The 21,404-nt window shown below is 37.6% G+C and overlaps 2 protein-coding genes across 2 annotated transcripts; both read left to right on the forward strand.

Annotated features, from left to right (window-relative positions):
* Positions 1 to 11,944: 11,944 nt before the first annotated feature.
* Positions 11,945 to 13,129, forward strand: LOC141651834 (putative F-box protein At1g19160). The gene has a single exon (XM_074459529.1). It carries the CDS (start codon positions 11,945 to 11,947, stop codon positions 13,127 to 13,129), a length of 1,185 nt encoding a protein of 394 aa, XP_074315630.1.
* A 6,510-nt stretch (positions 13,130 to 19,639) lies between these two features.
* Positions 19,640 to 21,205, forward strand: LOC141652355 (F-box protein CPR1-like). The gene has a single exon (XM_074459836.1). It carries the CDS (start codon positions 19,649 to 19,651, stop codon positions 20,804 to 20,806), a length of 1,158 nt encoding a protein of 385 aa, XP_074315937.1. The 5' UTR covers positions 19,640 to 19,648; the 3' UTR covers positions 20,807 to 21,205.
* The last annotated feature ends 199 nt before the right edge of the window (positions 21,206 to 21,404 follow it).

A 21,404-nucleotide genomic window follows, 5' to 3' on the forward strand; every position in this document is an offset into this window, starting at 1 on the left:
ACCATGCTCATTAGCTCTAAGGTTCCCAAGAATTTTTGGGCCGAAGCCGTAAACACATCTTGTTATATTTACAACTGTGTCATGATTAGAAAAATCATTGAGAAAACTCCCTATGAACTACTACGAGGAAGAAAACCTAATCTTTCACATTTAAAATGCTTTGGTAGTAAATGCTTTGTGCACAATAATGGAAAAGACAACCTTGGCAAATTTGATGCTCGTAGTGATGAAGGAGTTTTGTTTGGTTATTCCGATCATAGTAAAGCCTATAAAGTGTATAACAAAAGGACTATGAAAATGGAAGAAAGCGTTCATGTAATATTTGACGAATCTAGTCTTTTTGTGTCAAACACACAGGTTGATGATGAGGATGATGAATATGATGATGATTTTGAGATTGGTATGATACGACATGAAATGGATCAAGTGGTAGAAGAAGATGAGCAACAGTTGGAGCCACTGTTGCATGAGGAGGATGCGCAAAATTCAGGGGGAACTAATCGTCCTCCTACACAAGATGATGCTACCTCATCCAGGGGGAACAAGGATGGTGAAGAACAACCCAACCTAATCATAAACGAACCACAATCACCTCCTTCAAACAATCCTCATGCAACAGTCCCCTCTACTGTTGCAGACGAACAAATCGAATCTTCTAACTCACTTATTCCCAAGAAATGGAAACACCAAAGCTCACATCCTTTATCAAACTTAACCAGTGACCTAACCTCTGGAATAAAAACCAGATCATCGCTTCAAAATTTCTGTGCACACAATGCCTTCATCTCAAAAATTGAACCAGACCATGTCACAGTAGCCTTGACTGATGAATGCTGGATGATTGCAATGCAAGAGGAATTGGAGCAATTCGAAAGGAACAAGGTATGGCATCTTGTCCCTAGGCCCTCCCAACGTACTGTAATTGGTACACGGTGGGTCTTTCGCAATAAGCTAGATGATGTTGGAGAAATCGGAAGGAATAAAGCTAGACTAGTGGTGCAAGGTTTTAACCAACAAGAAGGAATTGATTACGATGAAACCTTTGCACCGGTAGCTAGACTTTAAGCCATACGAATGCTTGTAGCTTTTGCATCTTTTCAAGGTATAAAGCTTTTTCAAATGGATGTCAAAACCGCATTTTTAAATGGATACCTTGATGAAGAAGTGTTCGTTGAACAACCTCCGGGCTTTATAAATAACGAGTTTCCCAACCACGTTTTTAAACTAGATAAAGCACTTTATGGTTTAAAACAAGCTCCTAGGGCTTGGTATGATAGGCTTTCAAAGTTTCTATTGGAAAATGGTTTCATACGTGGGTCCGTGGATAAAACGTTGTTTATCAAGTCACAAGGAGATGAACTGTTGCTTGTGCAAGTATATGTCGATGACATTATTTTTGGAGCAACTAACAATGTTCTTTATAAGTACTTTTTCGATTTGATGACTTGAATTTGAAATGAGTATGATGGGAGAACTTGGATTTTTCTTTGGTCTTCAAATTAAACAATGTGAGAATGGAACGATGATTCACCAACAAAAGTACTTAAAAGAAATGCTAAGTAAGTTTGGGTTGACTAATTCTAATCCTATGCCTACACCAATGGTGTCTAAAGTCAAGCTTGACAAGAGACGAAAAACGGTAAGAGCATTAGTGAAAAGGTATATCGAGGTATGATCGGTTCCTTACTTTACTTAACCGCTAGTCGACCCGACATACAATTTAGTGTGTGTGCTTGTGCCCGTTTTCAATCAAATCCTAAAGAATCTCATTTCAAAGCCGTCAAACGGATTTTTAGGTATTTGATTGGAACACAAGGGCTATATCTTTGGTACCCAACTCACTACGAACTTGATCTTGTAGGTTTTTCGGATGCGGACTATGCCGGTGATACATTGGATAGGAAAAGCACCTCGGGCATTGCTACTATCCTAGGACCATGTCTCATTTCATGGGCTTCTAAGAAGCAAAACACCGTTGCATTGTCCACGGCCGAAAGCGAATATGTGAGTGCCGCTCTATGTTGTGCACAAATTCTTTGGGTACGTCAACAATTGCATGATTATGGCCTTACTTTCGAGACTACCCCTATTTTTTGCGACAACACTAGTGCAATTAATATATCAAAGAATCCTATACAACACTCACGAACTAAACACATCGACATACGACATCATTTTCTACGTGATCAAGTTGAGAAAGGTCATATTTGTCTAAGCTTTTGTAAAACGGAAAATCAAATTGCGGACATTCTTACAAAACCGTTAGAAAGAGAACAATTCGAAAGACTTCGGTCGGAAATTGGTTTATTAGGTGACATACCGCTAAATTAAATTACGTTTTCCAATGATTGATTAGAGGGAGGATTTACATGCAATTAAATGTTAGTTAATATGGTAGAATGCATGCAAATGTCGAACAAATGTAACTGACAACCGTATGAGTGCACTTGAGTTATTTTTGCATTGAGCTTCCCAAATTACTTTATGTCCCATCACTCTTAAAAGCCTACACCCTAGCCTCACACTATCAACACTCAACCGTCCTTCACCTAGATTAATTACACCAATCCCTCATTTATATCCATGTTTCCACTAATACTTCCTATTACCCACTAAATAAACAACCAACCCTCACCTTTTTCGGATTCCCAAAACCGCCATTAACCTCCCTTCTTCCTCTCTCTTAAAATGCCTCCAAAATTTTCAAAAGAAGTTCTTCAACTCAGAAACACCTTCAATCCAAAATACATTGCCAAGAAAAAGATGGCTCCCAAAACCGCTGCAAAATCAAATGAAATCATCTCTGCCACTGACAAACCAACTGTTGCACGAAAGAAGACAACCGCCAAAAGGGGCGGTGGTCGTGGCAGAGGAGGAAGAAGTAGGAATCCTCCTATTTCTCTCCAACTAGATGCTGAAGTGGATATTGACACCGATGAAGAGGACTCCGGTTCTAAGGCAAACAAAAATGATGAAGAAATTCAGAAATCAAATGAGGTTGCCAAAACAAATGAAAAGGAAGAACAATCAAGTGAGATTAAAGAGGGGGAACTTGGTAGTGAGAAATCAAAAGAGGGAAATGATAGTAAAGAAAAATCAAAAAGTGAGGAAAAATCAGAGAGAGATGAAGAGCAATCAAAAGAAAGCGAAGAAAAATTAGAGGGAAACAATGAAAAGGAAAGTGAAGAGCAATCAGAAGGAGAAAAAGAAAAATTAGATGAGAAAAATGAAAGGGATTCAAACGGAAAGGAAAGGAAAGAGGATAGTGATGTTGCAGTTGAAAAGAATGATGATAATGTGCTCTTAAAAGATTTAGTGAGTGACACTTTAGAGAAGGATAAGAGGAGTGAAATTGATGCAACGGAGGCCTCCAATGTTGAAAAGGAAATCGGTTCCAATGCTGAAAAAATCGATTATGAAGTTGTTGATGTTGAGGATCGTAATGATGCCACAGTGGTGTTTGATGATGGGCTTGACCCATTATTTTCAAAACCCGCATCACGAACCAGGTCCAAGAGGAAGATGCTTGAAATATTTGGTGATGATGATGAGGATGTGACCCCGGAGGCATCCCCTCCAAAACCCAAGGCTACTCAAAGAAAAAGGGGACCTGGATCAAAATCCAAAGCACCCAAAAGGGCTCGTTATCAGCGGGATTTACCGAGCATAGATGAGAATGAAATCGTAGAGGAGAAGGTGCCTCTCAACACATGCATGGACCTTGTTGTTTCTCCTTATGCTGAATCATTCAAGAATGATATCCTCAACCATCTCAATTCTCTCGATCTCCCGGAGGAGATCTTCAAGCTATGTCACGGTATGCTGATTTGTTGCTTTCACAGTGGAAGGCGCTACAAGAAGTCCTGGTATGACACATCTCTTGCTTTCAAATACTTCAAAGAGGCTATGTATGCACAGGGTTGGGTGAATCTGTTGGACAAATATAGTCCTATGTACTTGTCCGAAATCATCCAATTCTATGCAACAGTCAAGGTAGATGTTGAATCTGGAACTCTCTTAGCCTTTATAAATCAGAAACCCTTTGTCCTAACCATTGACCAACTTGCTGCTCATCTGGATATTTGTGATGTCGGGCTTACCTCCTTCCCAAAACGTGATTGGGGGGAAGTTGATGAGGTTACCTCTACCCAGGTCATGAAGGTTCTTCGACCTCATGATAATGATGGCCCTACCAACATATATGCCTTTGAATTAACCGCACCCATCCGGTTCATCTTTAACCTGGTTTTTCGTAACCTTGTCCCTTCCAACAATAGCCGTGGGAGATGTTCACTCCTTGACATGCTCCTAATCCATCACATTGTCAAGCACAAACCCATTAGCCTTCCCCGTCTTATGTTTTACCGAATTCTTGAAATGTCCACTGAGTTCCAAAGTGGCAACTTTGACAAAAATGTCGTGGTCCCTTATGGTATGTGGCTCTCGATCATTTTTATGAGGGAGGGGTTAGTGTTGAAGGGAAGCCCTGCGATTGAGAAATTGAGTGATGAAATGACACCGGGCCTTCTTTCTCGGATGAACTTGGAGATTAAGAATGGCAAATTGGAAAGGAAGAATCAGTCCGGTTCTACAGCAGGTTCTACTGTTGAAATGGGTGTGGTGTTAGCAAAGCTGGATGAACTCCTTGGAATTGTGAATCGGCTGGTCAAAGAACAGGGCAAGTTGAGGGATGAAGTTGGTGATCTTCGCACTATGAATGAAGATCTCCTTGAACGTCTTCAGAATGCCTCCTAAACTCATGCCTCTTTAACCCGTCTCTCCTCTTGAACTTTGGCTCTTTGTTTTGTTTTAAGACACTCTCTTGCACCTTCGGTTGTTTGTTTTTATCTTGCTTGAACTATTTGCGTGTGTTTTCATCGTGTTGCTTGCCTTTTGGACATGTTTTCTCCTCCTTTGACGATGTCAAGAGGGGGAAGTAGTTTAATTATGCCATGTGTGATCTTCTAACTCTTAGGCTAACGTCCACCTTAATTATGTCTTAGCTTCCATGATTAGATGTTTTACTTTGGCCAAGCATGTTGCACCTTTCGACTACCTTGATCATGTTTATTAATTATGTTTATGTTGAAATTGACCAAAGACCGACTAACCATGGGCTAAGGGGGAATATCACACATGTTTGGACTTGTCATCATCAAAGGGGGAATTTGTTAGAACACATTGGATTGATGATGCCAAGTCCCCTTGTTATTTGATTGTTTGCTCTTAGTTGAAATAATTAGTGAATGAAGCAATCAAATGGACTTTCAACAATGATTCAAGATGATCAAGCCAATCAAGGAAGTCAAGACAATGATACTTTCCAAAGCCTTAGTCGATATATGTAAGAGTAAGTGTAACATTCTCATTTAAGTCAAGTAATGGCAAAACCATGCAACGGTAGACTGACATCTTGTGGTTTCTGATACTATCATACGGAGGAGGAATTTTCGACCAAATGTTTTTAAGTGTCAAAACTTTGTAAACTTTAAACCTTAAACATTTGAATTTTCAAAAGCTTGAAAATAATCTGAAATTTTGGAGTCACAAGCCCACTTGTCTAAGCCTCTAGATTTGTGCAAACACCTTTTACTAAAATGGCAAAAAAAGACTTGTCAAACTTCTAAAGTAAGAAATGCTTTTTGCCATTTTGGTAAATTATCACATGTTGAGTGTAGAATCTTAAGTTTTCTGATTTCTTAAGCCCCAAGCCTACAAGTCTAACACTTACCATCACTCAAAGCTATTTTTTAATATTGGATTTAATTTTTCAAAGTGTACTTACCTAAGACTAAATCCACTATAAATAGAGTGTCTTAGTCACATTTATTTCTTAAGACTTCCAAAGCATTTATTGTAAAAACCTTGCAAATCATTTGTGCATTGAAAGCTTTGTTCTTCAAGTATTTGCAAAACGTTTTTCTGATTTTAAGTCTTCAAAATTGTTTTCGAAAAAAGCTGTAAAACCTCCAAGTATCAGTTCGATGTACTGTGACATGATGAGTTTGTTCCATGATTCTCGTGTTAGATCTTCATTGTAATCTCCATGTTCATTCAAGTGAACTCTTGAGATTCAAGATTCTGTAACACCTTGAGATAGAACCCATAAACTCTTGAAGCGGAGTAGCTTTAAGTTTGAGTGCAACCGGAGTAGGTTGGCGAGTTATTTTCATTGTAAGGGGTTTAGTAAGTTTGAGTAAATTTCTAAACAAGCAATAAAATAACGGTTGGACGTAGGCCTCGGAGTAGAGGCTGAACCAATTTTTAAAATGTCGTTTGTTTGTTCATTTACTTTTACGTTCTTCCACTTTGCTATTTCTCGCATGTACCTAATCAAGTTCTGTGTCACAGTCACCTATACCGTGACATAGAACTGCTGTACCTCTTGTGAACTTACATTCAATTAAGTTTCTCAAATCTTGTACTTCAATATTCTTTACTTAAGTTAATTAATTAACCAAGTTAAGGATAAAATTTTTAAAAGGTACACCTAATTCACCCCCTCCCCCTCTTAGGTGTTAAATCGTTCTTAACTCTTCATATTTGTTCATCCTGCTGATTAAATTTGATGGAGAAATAGGGTGGATTGAGAAGGTGGCGATATAGCACTCAATCGAGAGTCTAGTGATGACGGCTCTTCGTAGGGAACTGGACCCGGTTCATGTTCTGCCTTCAGCCTGCTTGACTTTTAACACAGCCCCTGCCTGACATTTTAAGCGGCGAATTTCAGCTAGGCCCAACGAGTAATGTCATAAGATAAATTCCAAAAAAGATAGAAAATCAATTATGATTAATCATGGAAGAATGATTAAAACTTGATCTCTCTCTAGTTTTGTCTCCCCTTCTCTCTAAAAAAACAAAACCCTAAATTCTCCCCCCTTGCGGCCGCCGTTCTCCTTCTTCCTCCCACCGCCACCCATCAACCCCCTACCATGTCACCGGGGATGGGTCTCTCAAGACCTTTCTCCGGCGACCCGTCTCCTCTCTTCCGATTACCCTCCTCCCTTTTCGTACCCACTCCCGGTTCTGGATCGTACGGGTCTGCCTGTTCCTCTCGGTCTGCGTGGTGTATGTGTGCTGTTCGGGTCTTATCGGACGAGTTTGTTGAGGTGGTGTGGCAGGGTGGTGCTTGGATCTGGCGGTGTTGTGGGTTGGTAGGGAGGCGGTGGATTCCGTTTTTTTTTCTCCTGTGTTCCGCTTTGTTTCCTTTATGTTTTTGTTTAATTTCCGCTTTCGTTTTTGTTTCGTCTCTCTTTCTGAGGGCTCTGTCCCCGTCTATCGGTGGTGTCATTCTTTCAGTTTGAGAGCTTTCGTTTTCTGGTTCGTTTGCAGTTTTCTAATAAGTCAACAGAAGATCAGCGTTGTTATAGATCGTTATATGGTTTTACATATTTTGCCCGATTCATGGCTACAATCAATCACGTCAGAAGAAATGGATACTCGTCAAGGAAGATTCGGAGACCCTCTTATGGATGAAAGCCTTTTGCGGCGAATCGATGATAGAGACTCTGTTGCAGTATTTCATTCTTTGAACAAGAATTTATTTCCTATGGTTGTAATCGATTTGTATCCGATTGAGCTTGGCATATGTTGTAGATGTCGTATGACTTTTTATTAATGATAATGATCTTTTCTCAAAAATAAAAAAAAGATAGAAAATCTAACTTTCAGCGCCATTCATAAAGATGGTACTTGTATTGAATTATCGCAATTTATTCTATTTTTATTTATTATTTGGAAACTCAATTCTTGGTCCTAGAATCCTAGAAACAACCAACAATAATAGTATACCCTATTACCAAATAACTCTGAACTCAATTGAAAAAGGTAGGCTTCTCTCTCTTCTCTAAATTTTCCTCTCTTTTCCCCCAAAAAACAGAACAAAAAACCTAGTTTAATTGAGCCGCCGCCTCTCCCTTCCACACACCTCCTCTCCTTCGCTCCCTACCCGATCGCCGGAGATGGGCTCTCCCTTTAGCCTATCTCCGGCGATTGCATGCGCTTCCGCTAATTTTTGGCCCTCTTAGACCTGCTTTCTCTTCCCTTTCCGGTGACGGATCGTGATTCCTTTTCGTGGTTTCGGTGGACTGGTTTGGATTTTTGTGTTGTTGCTGAGGTCGTTCCGTTCTCCTGTCCTGTCATCGAAGGACTTGTATGCCACCCGAGGTGTTTCCCCTCTCCCTCGCCCTTTTCCCCGTTCTAGCTAGTATGGTCTGTTTTCTTCTTGTGGTCGTCGGCCTTGTCCTTGTGTTTTGCTTTCCTTGGCGTCTCTGGTTTGTTGGTGTCGGAACGCTTTTGGCGTTTTTGGTTTTAGGACGGTTCGAGCCTTTGGTTTTGGGCTGTGCCGTAGTTGTCTTTAAGCTTTGCTTTTCGGGTCGGTTAGGGACCGATTGGTGATCCCCCCATTTCCCCCACCAATCGGTCCTTAGCCTTTAGTTATGATGGTTTATGAGCTTGGCTCTTTGGGTTGTGTCGGGCTGTGTGGGTGGTTATGTTGCATGTAGCCGATGGTCCTGGGGAGTCGGTCGGAATTTGGAGTCTCGGTGTTCGTTGGGTCTGCACTGCGTTGTGGTTGGCTTGTCCGGTCCGTTTCCGTTCTTTGGTTGGAGTGTGGTTTTGGTTGTTGTGAGGTTGTGGAGGCATGATGGGTAGTGTAGAGTCGGTTTGCTGGTTGTGGCGTTGGTTGGGTCGGATGCGGTTGATCCTCCTATAAATAATGGTTATTTCCGTATTAGTGTAACACCCTCATTTATTCAGGAGCCTTTAGCTAGACATTCCTAAATAAATAGGACTGTTACCATCTCGGTTTCCCGAGGTAGTGAATAACAAAGTACAACAATACCAAAGTACTTTAAATTAAAACTTTAGTGAATACATGTTTATTACAATTTAACTAACTAAAACTTAATATAAAATAATTACAACTCGCAGCGGAAATAAATAAAGTGATATAACTGTTCTATGTGATCTAGACTTCAACTATGGTCCAAGTCGAGTTCTCATCCCAATGCTCCCGAGTCAGCTAATCTTTAGTACCTGTCAAATCTGCTCCCCATAAAACGGTTCACCGCAGGTGTTCACGAATACAGTGTCAACCACGAGGTTGAGTAGGAATAACCAACAACAAGTCAAAGTGAAATGATATGATATATAATGCAAACAACTGAGCTCATCACCCGAAACACCCATTCATCCCGCCAATCCCTGGCCCGGGGTATCCATCATTCCAACCGAAGTTGAAGTATTCACCATCACAACCGAAGTTGAGGTATTCACCATCCCAACCGAAGTTGAGGTATCCAATTATACACCATGCCAGTTATAAAAACCATCTCAGACGCGAGCTGAGGTATCCAATGCAAACGAAATTCCAATATAAATAATCAATAATAAACAATCCAATGATATATAATCCACATCCATTAATCCATCCAATTTCACAATACTGTTATAAATTCCACAAACCAACAAAGACAAGACGAGTTGAGTAGTTATCCTACCTTTTCGCAAATCTTCGAGTCACGCGAGTCACACAAGCAATCAAAATTGATTCTTTACCAATTCATAACCTACATAACATAATTATGTACAATTACTATATAACCAATAATCAACCAACTAATCATGCACTTATCCTATGCCCATCACGTCCTAATCCTTTTGACAACTTCAAAGCTAAATCTCTAATTCTACCGTTTTGACCATTAGGTCTCGCTATAAAATTCATAATTAATTAATCAAAAATCAAAACGATGCAAGACCAGTGAGGTTGGAACCCTAAGACACATATCTACAATTCTTGTGAAATAGACTTTCTTCAAATTCCAGACTTATCAGGGTTTTCTTGAAGGAATCATAAATACTGAAGAATTCCGTCGCATAAAAAGTATTGACCTCTAAAATAAGTTTAACAAATCTTTTTCAAGTGAAACAAAAGCCTAACATCATCTAGACTATCTAATTGTAATGTTTGCAAAAGACTCAACTCAATTTATAAATTAGGTTTGGAAAATAAACTTTAGACCACTAGTGCATTCGCGGATTCTCAATCGACATGTTCATAACGAATTTATTCTGGAAAATCTACACGTTCAATTGCTACGGAATTTTATAGGCATCAACAAGACTTGAAAATAACCTAAGTCTATTCTTTACGTTATTGAAGACAACGATTTTAAGATAGTCTGGTAGTTCGTTTAAGACAACTTACAGATTTATTGAATTGTTGTAACTTTATTCTAAACATTGAAAGATTAAAGATGAACTTACAAAATAAAAGATGATGAACTTCTCTTCTTTTTTTCTCTTTTAATTCTCTCTCTTTTATGTGATATTATGAGTTTTTATGTGGAATAAGGATTTATGGTTAGGTTAGCCTTGCTTATATACTAGTAAGGTAGTATTATTTTAGGAAAGTTTCTCTCTTTATTATTATTATTATTATACTAATCCTACCATAAGTAGGATTACCATACATTTCTTTTACTAATTTAATTATTAAGATATTAATATAATTATTATTACTTTCCCATATTATTATTATTTCCATATTATTTATTATTAATTCCCGATATAAAAAACCCGATCACACCCATACTATACTAATAAATTTTGGTCCATATAATAATGGCACACGGCCCAAAGCACAAATATAAGCTAAGCCCAATTCCCGACTTGGATGCTTAATTTATTATTTGATTAACGTCTTACCTATACTTATTATTAGAAATGTCTTTAATCAATTATTAATGTACATAAATTATTCACAGAAATTATTATCAAAATACGGGGTATTACAATTAGCATGTTTTTTGTTATTTCAAATAATAAGCCCCTATTGGTTTGGGGAGTCCTATCCCCTTATCCATGGGTCATGTAGGACGAATGGTACATTGCATGCGGTTTGTGTTGAGCCTAGCTCTCGGTGGTATTCAGAGAGGGTTTTGGTAAGGAGGATTTTCAAGTGGTCTTCTCCATTGTTACCCAGTTTTTTACTTGTTTTTCAAAGCTACGAGGTCCGGGTCAGCGGGGATTATGGTCCAAAGTGTAGGAGTGTTTTCTCCTTTGGAGACAGATTTTTGTGGTCTGTTATCCGCTTTTCTTTCTACGTCCTTGGGGCGTAAGTGCACTTTGTTCTCTTTCGATGGGTCAAGGGGCTCGTAGGTTTCCCGATGACGTGTTCCATAGCCAAGGGGATGAATCTCCAAGACGCTTTCTTGGGTCTTGTTGTAGGTATTTCTCTGAAGCTGTATCGATGAAGACGAGTATATATGAGTTTATGGGGGCTCGTTGGTTTTCTGAGGAAGTTTATCACAGCCAAGGAGATGAATCTCCGAGACTTTCTCTGGGGTCTTATTGTAGGTATTTTTCCGAAGTTTCATCAATTAAGACGAACAAAGATGGGTGGTTTCCTTTGATCAGCGATGCTCGTCCATTAAAGATTATAGGGGGAGTTGATTTTGAAGGCAGTGTTCAGACTTCCGTCGAACGACATCAACACGTTGCTTTTAACCGATTCAATTACTTTGTCTTTTTAGGTTATGCTATTAGTAGTACTTTGTTTTATGTTGTTTTTTATAGGTATTTTTTCGAGAGCCGTACCATCACAATGTAAAACACTTTCTTTACCACTGCCAAAAAAAAAAAATAAAAAAAATAAATAAATAATATACCCTAAACTCAAGGAAATTCTTACTATAATTTTTTCAAACCCTCATGGTATAACCAAAGATGTTGTATAGCTTGAATCTCAAACGCCCCAAGAGGCCAAGACAATAATAACCATAATTTTTTCCTCCTATATCGATTTAGGGTGGTGAAGTTCGTTCGAGTTGAGGTACAAATTATAACCCTACATTCCTTTAGTATAGCCGTTCCTAAATTGTTAGAATAGAAGAATATCTCAACCATTGGTGAGCAATACTCCTAGTCAACACGTCAAAAAATGGATCCTCCATCCCAGAAATTTCGATTAGTTTTTCCTACAATAGCACCCCAACATATCCCAATAGATGTGATCATTGACATACTGGTTTGGCTACCAGTGAACACTCTCTTACGTTTCAAGACCGTATGCAAAGAGTGGTGTAATCTCATCAACAGCCCTCGCTTCATTCAACTCCATCTTCACAAATCCCTCGAACCCAACTCACGACACAGCCGTGCCCTTTTGTTTACCAGTACACTTTGTCTAGTTGATAATCTTTATCACCCTTTAAAACTTACCAAATTAAAATGGCCTAGTGATACCGTAAGGGACCGTGAGTGCTGGTATTATGTAGGCTTTTGCAATGGCTTGTTTTGCTACGGATTTCCAGCAAGATATCGTAGTTTTGGTAGCGTGTTGGATTGGAAGGCGAAGCAGTTTATTATATGCAACCCTTTAACACGTACTTTCAAATCAATCCTCCCTCCAACACCGAAGAAAAAATATAGTAGATGGGACAAAGCCATATTATGTGGTTTTGGTTACGACTCTGAACATGATGACTATAAGATAGTTCGGACGAGTAGATTTTATGGAAAAGTAGATATTTACAGCTTAAACGATGATTTATGGAGGCGTATTAGTCCTACTACCACTACGACGACCTTTATTGTGTCGAGGAAAAGTCAGGATTCCCTAAGTAGAGTAGTATATGCAAACAACATGCTCCATTATCTTGTTTCAATGGTCGATGACAATGGATTTAGAATCGCTCGTTTTGATCTCTCTTCAGAGAAATGGATAGGTGACTTGAATTTACCTCTTCAAGTAAAGAGCACCCATGAGGTGCTATTGGGAGTGTTGGATGGACGTATATACGTGCGTCTTGGTAAATTTTCTAGTCCTTGTCGTGCTTCTGATATCTGGATTTGCAGAGTTGAAGATTCATGGAGCAAGGTGTGTCATCTTGGAGATGTTGGCAAAAATATCATATGTTATGATCCTTCCAAGGACGGACCCCCGCGTTTACTTCTTGGAGACTTTGGCGATGATATCATATGGTATGATCCTAAAGATGACAGTCGAGAACCATTCCAACTAAAAGCCTCGGAAAAGGACTATGGACTCGAGCTTTGTATTGCAAGCCTAGTTAAGATACCAAGGAGCTGCCTAAGTAAGATGATGCAACAAATTGATGAGTAAACAAACTCCGTATTTCTTGTTTATGTACTAGGATTAGCTAAGAAATCATCTGTGATCCATCTGCGATACAACTTTACAATTACTTCCGCCTGTAGGTAAATCTTCAAGGTCTTCTGTTATGGCGGATATTCTTTTGTGCTCTGATATATAAATTCTAAAAATCAGATTCGGAGAACAAATGGTCTTGGCAGAGCAAGTAGGGCTAGCAAGAGTAGTCGTCCCCTAAGAGTTGTAATTTTCAATCTTCTCCTAAAACATTTCCAATTTATGTTTTTTTCCACTCTAAGCTCAAATCCTTGTTCCGCCGCTGGTATGGTATCTCGTTGAGTGACTTCATACTCCTTCCTTAACAAGGGAATCATCGACTCATTACACAAAAGCTTAACTACTAAAAAAGAGAAACTTTTAAAAAACTTAATTTGCTTTGAAGAATGACAGATTTTTGGCTTTTATTAAAAAAAAATAATTCCGAATAACAATAATAATATAGTTTAATTTCCTTCGAAGAATCCTAGCAACAGCCAAAAATACTATTCCTAAACTCATGCTAATTCTTGCTTTATTATATGCATCAAACATTAATGTCATTCACCAAACAACAATTGTCAAGGCCAATGAAGTATATTAGTTCTGATCGAATCGAGTTAACAACTACGGAGTACAACCCTACGCCTCTCAATAATATATACCTGGAACCCAAAATTGTCAAAATCTAAGGAGATTACCCAACTGTTGGTATGAATACTACTTTTGGTCAGCACCAAAGAAAATAAACATCTCAAACGAACTCGTAAATTCGACTAGTTTTTCCTACAATGGCACCTAATCAAATCCCAATGGATTTGATAATTGACATACTGGTTTGGCTTCCAGTGAAGACACTTCTACGTTTCAAGAGTGTATGCAAAGAGTGGTGCAATCTCATCAACAACCCTCGCTTCATTCAATTACATCTTCGCAAATCCCTCGTACCCAACTCACAACACAATCGCGCCTTTTTTATACGGATGCCCTTTGTATAGTTGATGATCTTTATCACCCCTTGAAACTTACCAAATTAAAATGGCCTGATAATACCATAAGAGGCAATGATGAGGGCGTGTGTAGTATAGGCTCTTGCAATGGATTGTTTTGCTTCCTAGTTATGGAGATGAAAACTATTTGTCGTAATCTTCGAAAAATGAGTGGGGTTAGTTGCTTTCTTATATGCAACCCTTCAACGCGTACTTTCAAATCAATCATTCCTTCACCGGATGAGACATATACAAAGTTGGGGGTCGTACTACATGGTTTTGGTTACGATAGTAAACATGATGACTATAAGATAGTTACGACAAGTAGAGTTTACGGAGATGTATGTATTTACAGCAATGTTGTCAGGATCGGGATTCTACTTTGGATCGATGGGGAGGGTAGGATCGAATCGGTAGAATCGGATCGTAGAATCGCAAGATTCTACAAACTCACTAAATATGATTTTTTATTTGGTAAAAACATATAATTGAAAATCAAAACACTTATTTATTAATATTTATTCATAAAATATTGGTAATTAATGATTTTAGTATCATTGTATGAACAACTTACACGAAATTTGGGTTTTACGGTGTCATTATATAAAAATATATATTAATTTTTTTTATTATGGAATCGGATCGTAGGATCGTAAAATCGTAGGATCGTATTATGATCCCATCTTTAAAAATTTTCAAATTAATAGGATCGTAAGATTCTACAACTATGATAGAATCGTAGGATCCAGGATCGGTCAAGCATTTTTGGATCGTAAAATCGTAGAATCGTTGGATCGAATCGCGATTCTGACAACAATGATTTACAGCCTAAAGGCCGGTTCATGGAGGTGCATTGCTCCTCCGGCTGATGCAGCTAATATGCGTAATAATTGGAAACCTCTAGAATACGTAATAAATGCAAACAATATGCTCTATTATCATACTTCAGCTGCAGACGAATTCAGAGTTGCACGTTTCGATCTCTCTTTAGAAAAGTGGATGGATGACTTGAGTTTACCGGTTCAAGTAAAGAGTACGAATAATGTACGATTTGGGGTATTGGATGGACGTGTATACGTGCGACTTGGTTATTTGTCTTCTGATGTTTGGATTCATGGAGTCGACAATTCATGGAGCAAGAAATTTCATCTTCCAGAAGAATTATACTATCATTCTCCTGTAGCTTATTCAATGGACAGGCCCCCTCGTTTACTGCTAAGATGCTTGGGCAAAGATACCATCTGGTATGATCCAGAAAATGACAATCAAGTACCTTTCCTACCAGAAGCATCGCCACGTGTCTATGAAACTGAACTATATATTGCAAGCCTAGTTGAGATTCCGGGGTGCTCCCTAGCTAAGATGGAACAAATCGACGAGTCAAGCCCTGCTGCTCCCTTTTGGTTTTTCGCGTACAAGTTTTGACAAGGAGATCAATGTCCTGTTTTCTTTCAATAATAAATCAACTTTACAGCTTGCTGCCTGATTTCTGACTGTGTAACTCTTCACGGTCTTATTATATTCTTCTGTTTTCCGAGAAAAATTAGTGTCTAATTAAAAATTAATGATATAGAGAACAATGGTTCTTATGGTAAGCACTGAATCTGAATGTCAGCAGCGATGGAGCGATTGAGGGTAAGCAGAGTCTGCCGTAATTAAATTGGACTCCGTAGCCTGAAGAGAAATTCAGACCTGGTGCACGCCACTGATCTCGATACTCTTACACCTCAATTGGTCTATGACCTTAATTATGGGTACCACCCTACTTACTCTAGCTATATAATTAGATAACAGGGAGAGAAAAACGATTACACATTTTTCTGAGCATATTACCATTTATAAATATAATTTTTGAGCAATATTAATACGATCTCCATATCTTGCTCCAACAGCTAGTTTGTATATATGGCAATGAATGTATATTTACTTTATTTAGTTTATTTTATAGCTGTTAGAATCCTTTCCTTATACATTGTAATCCTATGTACATTGTAATCCTATGTATATATTGAGGCACTCTCAACGTTGAAACACACAAGTGAATAAAAGCATATTATCATTCTATATCTTCTCTAATTTACAACAAATATTATACTTTTTTAGTATAAGGTTTAGGGTTTTTCTAGAGCACATGTTAATAAGTTAATTAGAGAAAAACTTTGTTGGGAATAAATCATGAAAAATAAATGTACAAACTCACATTTACCATAATTAGTGAAATATTCTCAACAAACTTTCTATACTTAACTTATTAACATGTGCCATAAGGACACATGTTAGAAAATCCGCTAAGTAAATGTGCTCAAAAACTTTGAACTGATAACATGGACTATAAACTAAGTGGTGTTAGTCTAGTGGTAGCCGGGTTAAACAAGCTTGCAGAAATGCAGGAGTTGAGAGGTCCCAGGTTCGACTACCAGTTGAGGCGATGATCTCTTGGCCACTGCAGCCCCCGAAGAGGGTGACTTACTGACTTACATGGTCCATGTGGTGGTGCGGGAATGCATGGACCCGGGCGAATTCAACCCCCTCTTCATCAAAAAAAATAAAAATAACAGGGACTATATATTGTTAGTTTATTACTCCGTATAGCTACAATCAATGTTGTCAGGATCGGGATTCTACTTTGGATCGATGGGGAGGATAAGATCGAATCGGTAGAATCGGATCGTAGAATCGCAAGATTCTACAAACTCACTAAATATAATTTTTATTTGGTAAAAACATATAATTGAAAATCAAAACACTTATTTATTAATATTTATTCATAAAATATTGGTAATTAATGATTTTACTATTATTGTATGAACAACTTTCGAAATTTGAGTTTTACGGTGTCATTATAAAAATATATATTAATTTTTTTTATTATGGAATCGGATCGTAGGATCGTAAAATCGTAGGATCGTATTATGATCCCATCTCTAGAAATTTTCATATTAATAGGATCGTAAGATTCACAACTATGATAGAATCGTAAGATCCAGGATCGGTCAAGCATTTTTGGATCGTAAAATCGTAGAATCGTTGGATCGAATCGCGATTTTGACAACAATGGCTACAATTCAAATGTTCACCCAATAAAGCTTCTATGACTTCTACGAAAATCTGTAAAATTTTATACAGTATAAACCATCAAACGATAATTTACACCTTAATCTGTCAAAGTCCCACGGACAACCGAAAATTGTAAGAATTTAGTTGCTATAAAATATAAATAGAATTTGGCTTTTAAAAGAAAATTTCCTCAAGAAGTAAGTTTAGATAATTGAAGACATAATAGGAAAAACACAAAATCTCATTGAAAACGGCACGTATCCGTCACTTTGGAGTGACGGATACCATTTCCTTTCACAAATGACCCAAATAGAGGAGAGAGGGAAGCACATGGGGGTGCCCCCACCTTGTCCCCTCTATCCGTTTTGTGAGTGGCATTACCCGTCACTTGCTCCGACCCGTCTTCAGCGAGACTAACTGTAGGAAAAAAAATATTCAGTAGGTCCCTCACCACATCATGTGAGAGGTCTCTCAATACCGCTATTGAGAGACCGTCTCTCCAGAGTTTTTGTGATCTCTAATATATGTGAGAAGTATTATAATAAAAGGAGAACATTAGGCTGAATAGGAGGAAGTATTTTTTTAGGGTATTGCTCTTTCATGTACATAATTTACTCAATCATGTACATAATTTACTATTTTACCCTTTCCATTTCAACTCTCCTCTTTTCCAATTTTCAACTCCTCTCAATTTTCTCTCCTTCAACTTTCTAATCCACCTCCCAACCACCACCTTTGCCGCCAACCACCATCCTTACTACCACCACAAAATATTTACTATTAACATTGAAAATAATTTATTCAAATTAATGTACTTCATATCAAACGTTAAAAGTCAAATCTCTTCTTTTGCCCAGAACATGTATCAGATCTCTCGTCTCCTTTTCTAAAAGCTTTTTGTATGTGTGAAGAGCATTAAAACGTATTAGTTGCAATCCATCTGACACTATTAATGTCCACTTATTTCTAGAAATTATAGTCATCCTCCATTTTCATCGTAATTTCTGATATATTTTAGCATCTGATTTTTTTCTCTCCTAATTTGATTCTCAAAGGATAAATTCTTATATTCAGCCTAATCCATTCAAAATTAATGTAATTTATTTACAGATAAACCGAATTAATTAATTAATTAGTTTGATATGATAGTTGAGATTTATAATTGAAAAGTTTGGGATAAATTTGATTAGGTTGGGAAGAAAATTGAGAGAAAATTTTGGCAATTTGGTTGAGGGAAGGGTAATGTTTGGAAATTTTATGAAAAAATGTTCATGAAAGAGTAAAAGTTGTACATGAATGAGCAACTACGTTTTTTTAAAGTAAAATAAAAATCGATTTGCGCATATAATGAAAATTTAACACATACCAAACACATATTTCACAATTTTGACATTAATTCGTCATTATAACACATATTTCACAATTTTAACATTAATTCGTCATTATAAGTACAATATGAAATTCACACTTTTACAGAAAACTTCAAAATAAATAAATAAAAGAGAAATTAAAATGATAAAATTTATGGATTAAAAAAGAGTTGTTTCAATAATTATAAATCAAGACTACAAATATAGGTAAAGTTTTATGTATAGTTAAAACAATATTAAACAATCCTAATCCTATCTTTACCGCAACTCTTTTCTGACACTGATTTACCTATTCCTATATTTGCTTTCTTAAAATAAAATGTGGTATGACTTAGTTCTTCGATAACGGATAAACATCAAGTCAAACTTTAGACAAGAATGAACTAATGACATCTTGGTGCGAGTACGGCAAGATTGAGCAATCTCCCTCCAATAGTACTGAAGGTAAATTAATGAAATGTTCATCAAAAGATTGTTTATTTCAATTAAAATGTAATCTTACAAATCAGAATATTTGGTGCTACTAAAATAACTCGACATATTAAAATAAATAGCTTCGTATTTAAATAGGACATTTTTACATACCCGTACAGCGCACGGACATGAAATCTAGTACATAATAAATGCAAACAATATGCTATATTATCATAGTTCAGCTGCAGACGAATTCAGAGTTGCACGCTTCGATTTCTCTTTAGAAAAGTGGGTGGATGACTTGAGTTTACCGGTTCAAGTAAAGAGTTACTAATCATGTGCGATTTGGAGTATTGGATAATTTAATCTGTCGAGTCCCACGGACAACCGAAAATTGTAAGAATTTAGTTGCTATAAAATATAAATAGAATTTGGCTTTTAAAAGAAAATTTCCTAAAGAAGTATGTTTAGATAATTGAAGATTTTATTTGGAAACTCAACTGCAGAGCTTGGAATCCTAGCAATAGCCAAAAAATAATATTCCTAAACTCGTGCTAATTCTTGCTTATATATATATATATATATATATGCAAATAAGGAGATTATCCAGCAGCTGTCGAAATAAAAATCTCAAACTCGATTCGACTAGTTTTTAATTTCCTACAATGGCACTCCATCAAATCCCAATACAAGATTTGATCATAGACATACTGGTTTGGCTACCAGTGACGTCACTTCTACGTTTCAAGAGTGTATGCAAAGAATGGTGCAATCTCATCAACGACCCACGCTTCATTCAACTCCATCTTCACAAATCCCTCAAACCCAACTCACGACACAATCGTGCCCTTTTCTACACCCGTTCCCTTTGTATAGTTGACGATCTTTATCACCCCTTAAAACTTACCAAATTAAGATGGCCTAATCATACCGTAAAACCAAGTGAGCACCTGTATTGTGTAGGCTCTTGCAATGGCTTGTTTTGCTTCCTAGTTACTCACAGTAAAAGATCTCGTAATGTTCGTCAAGGGATTGAGGTTAGTTGCTTTCTTATATGCAACCCTTCAACACGTACTTTCAAATCAATCCTTCCTCAAAAAAATACAACAAGATGTGGGAATGTACTCGGTTTTGGTTACGATTCTCAACATAATGACTATAAGATTGTTTCCACAAGTAGTAGAGTTTACGGAGATTTACGTATTTACAGCTTAAAGGCCGATTCATGGAGGTGTGTTACTGCGTCAGCTAATTCTAGTGCCTCCAAGGAAAATTGGACACTCCAACAAGACGCAAAATTTGCAAACAATCTGCTATATTATCTTGTTTCAACTGTGGAATCCCCCCCAAGCAATAAAAGATCTAGAGATAATAAACAAGAGTACAGAGTTGCACGCTTCGATCTGTCTTCAGAAAAATGGATGGATGACTTGAGTTTACCGGTTCAAGTAAAAAGTACGAATACTGTAAAATTTGGAGTATTGGATGGACGTGTATACATGCGTCTTGGTAATTGTACGAATCCTTATTTGTCTTCTGATATTTGGATTCATGGAGTCGAAGATGATTCATGGAGCAAGATATTTCATCTTCCAGAAGAATTATGCTTACATTCTCCTATAGCTCTATCTAAGGTCGGACCCCCTCGTTTACTGCTAGGACGCCTATGCGAAGATGCCATTTGGTATGATCCACAAGCTGACAACCGAGTACCATTCCAACCAAAACCCTCGCCACATTTCTATGAACCGCAACTTTGTATTGCAAGCCTAGTACAAATTCCAGGGTGCTCCTTAGCTAAGATGCAACAAATTGACGAGTAAACCAACAACGGGCTGTGCTGCTCCTCTTTGCTTTTTCAGGTACTAGTTTTGACAAGGAGATCATTGTTTTCTTTCTCTCTTAGAAATAACATCTGGTGTAGCTTAGTCTCAGAATTAATGTCCTGTTTTCTTTCAGTAATCAATCATCTGTGACACGACTTTACATATTCTTCTGTTCTATGATACTGTTCTAGTTCTATGACTTCTGGTCAGTGTCTAAAATTCATTCATTTAAGCACTGAACGCCGACAGGAGGTCTGAGAGCTTAAGCACTGAATGCCGGCAGCAGTGGAGCGAGTGAGGGTAAGCCGAGCCTGTCGTAATTAAATTGGACTCAATAACCTGAAAACGAATTACAGGCACCTTGTGCACGCCAAATGGTCTGTCTGTGGGTTCCTGCCTGTATGCAAAAGAAAACATAAAAACGCTTTTAATATCAAAAAAAAAAAAAAAAATCATTTTATAAGCAGGGCCCTCCGAATATCGCCAAATTATTGTGTTTTTTTTTTTTTCAAATGAGCGCACGATGTCGCAGATAAGAATTGAACCCCCAAACCTCATGGATGGAGTAAGAGTGCTCTTACCACTTAGTAGTAAG

This window comes from Silene latifolia, chromosome 4, assembly GCF_048544455.1.
Source record: "Silene latifolia isolate original U9 population chromosome 4, ASM4854445v1, whole genome shotgun sequence".
NCBI lineage: Eukaryota > Viridiplantae > Streptophyta > Magnoliopsida > Caryophyllales > Caryophyllaceae > Silene > Silene latifolia.

What these genes read in the sequence shown, in the direction of transcription:
- LOC141652355 (XM_074459836.1), top strand. Translation starts at nt 19,649, where the DNA reads ATGGCACTCCATCAAATCCCAATACAAGATTTGATCATAGACATACTG.
- LOC141651834 (XM_074459529.1), top strand. Translation starts at nt 11,945, where the DNA reads ATGGATCCTCCATCCCAGAAATTTCGATTAGTTTTTCCTACAATAGCA.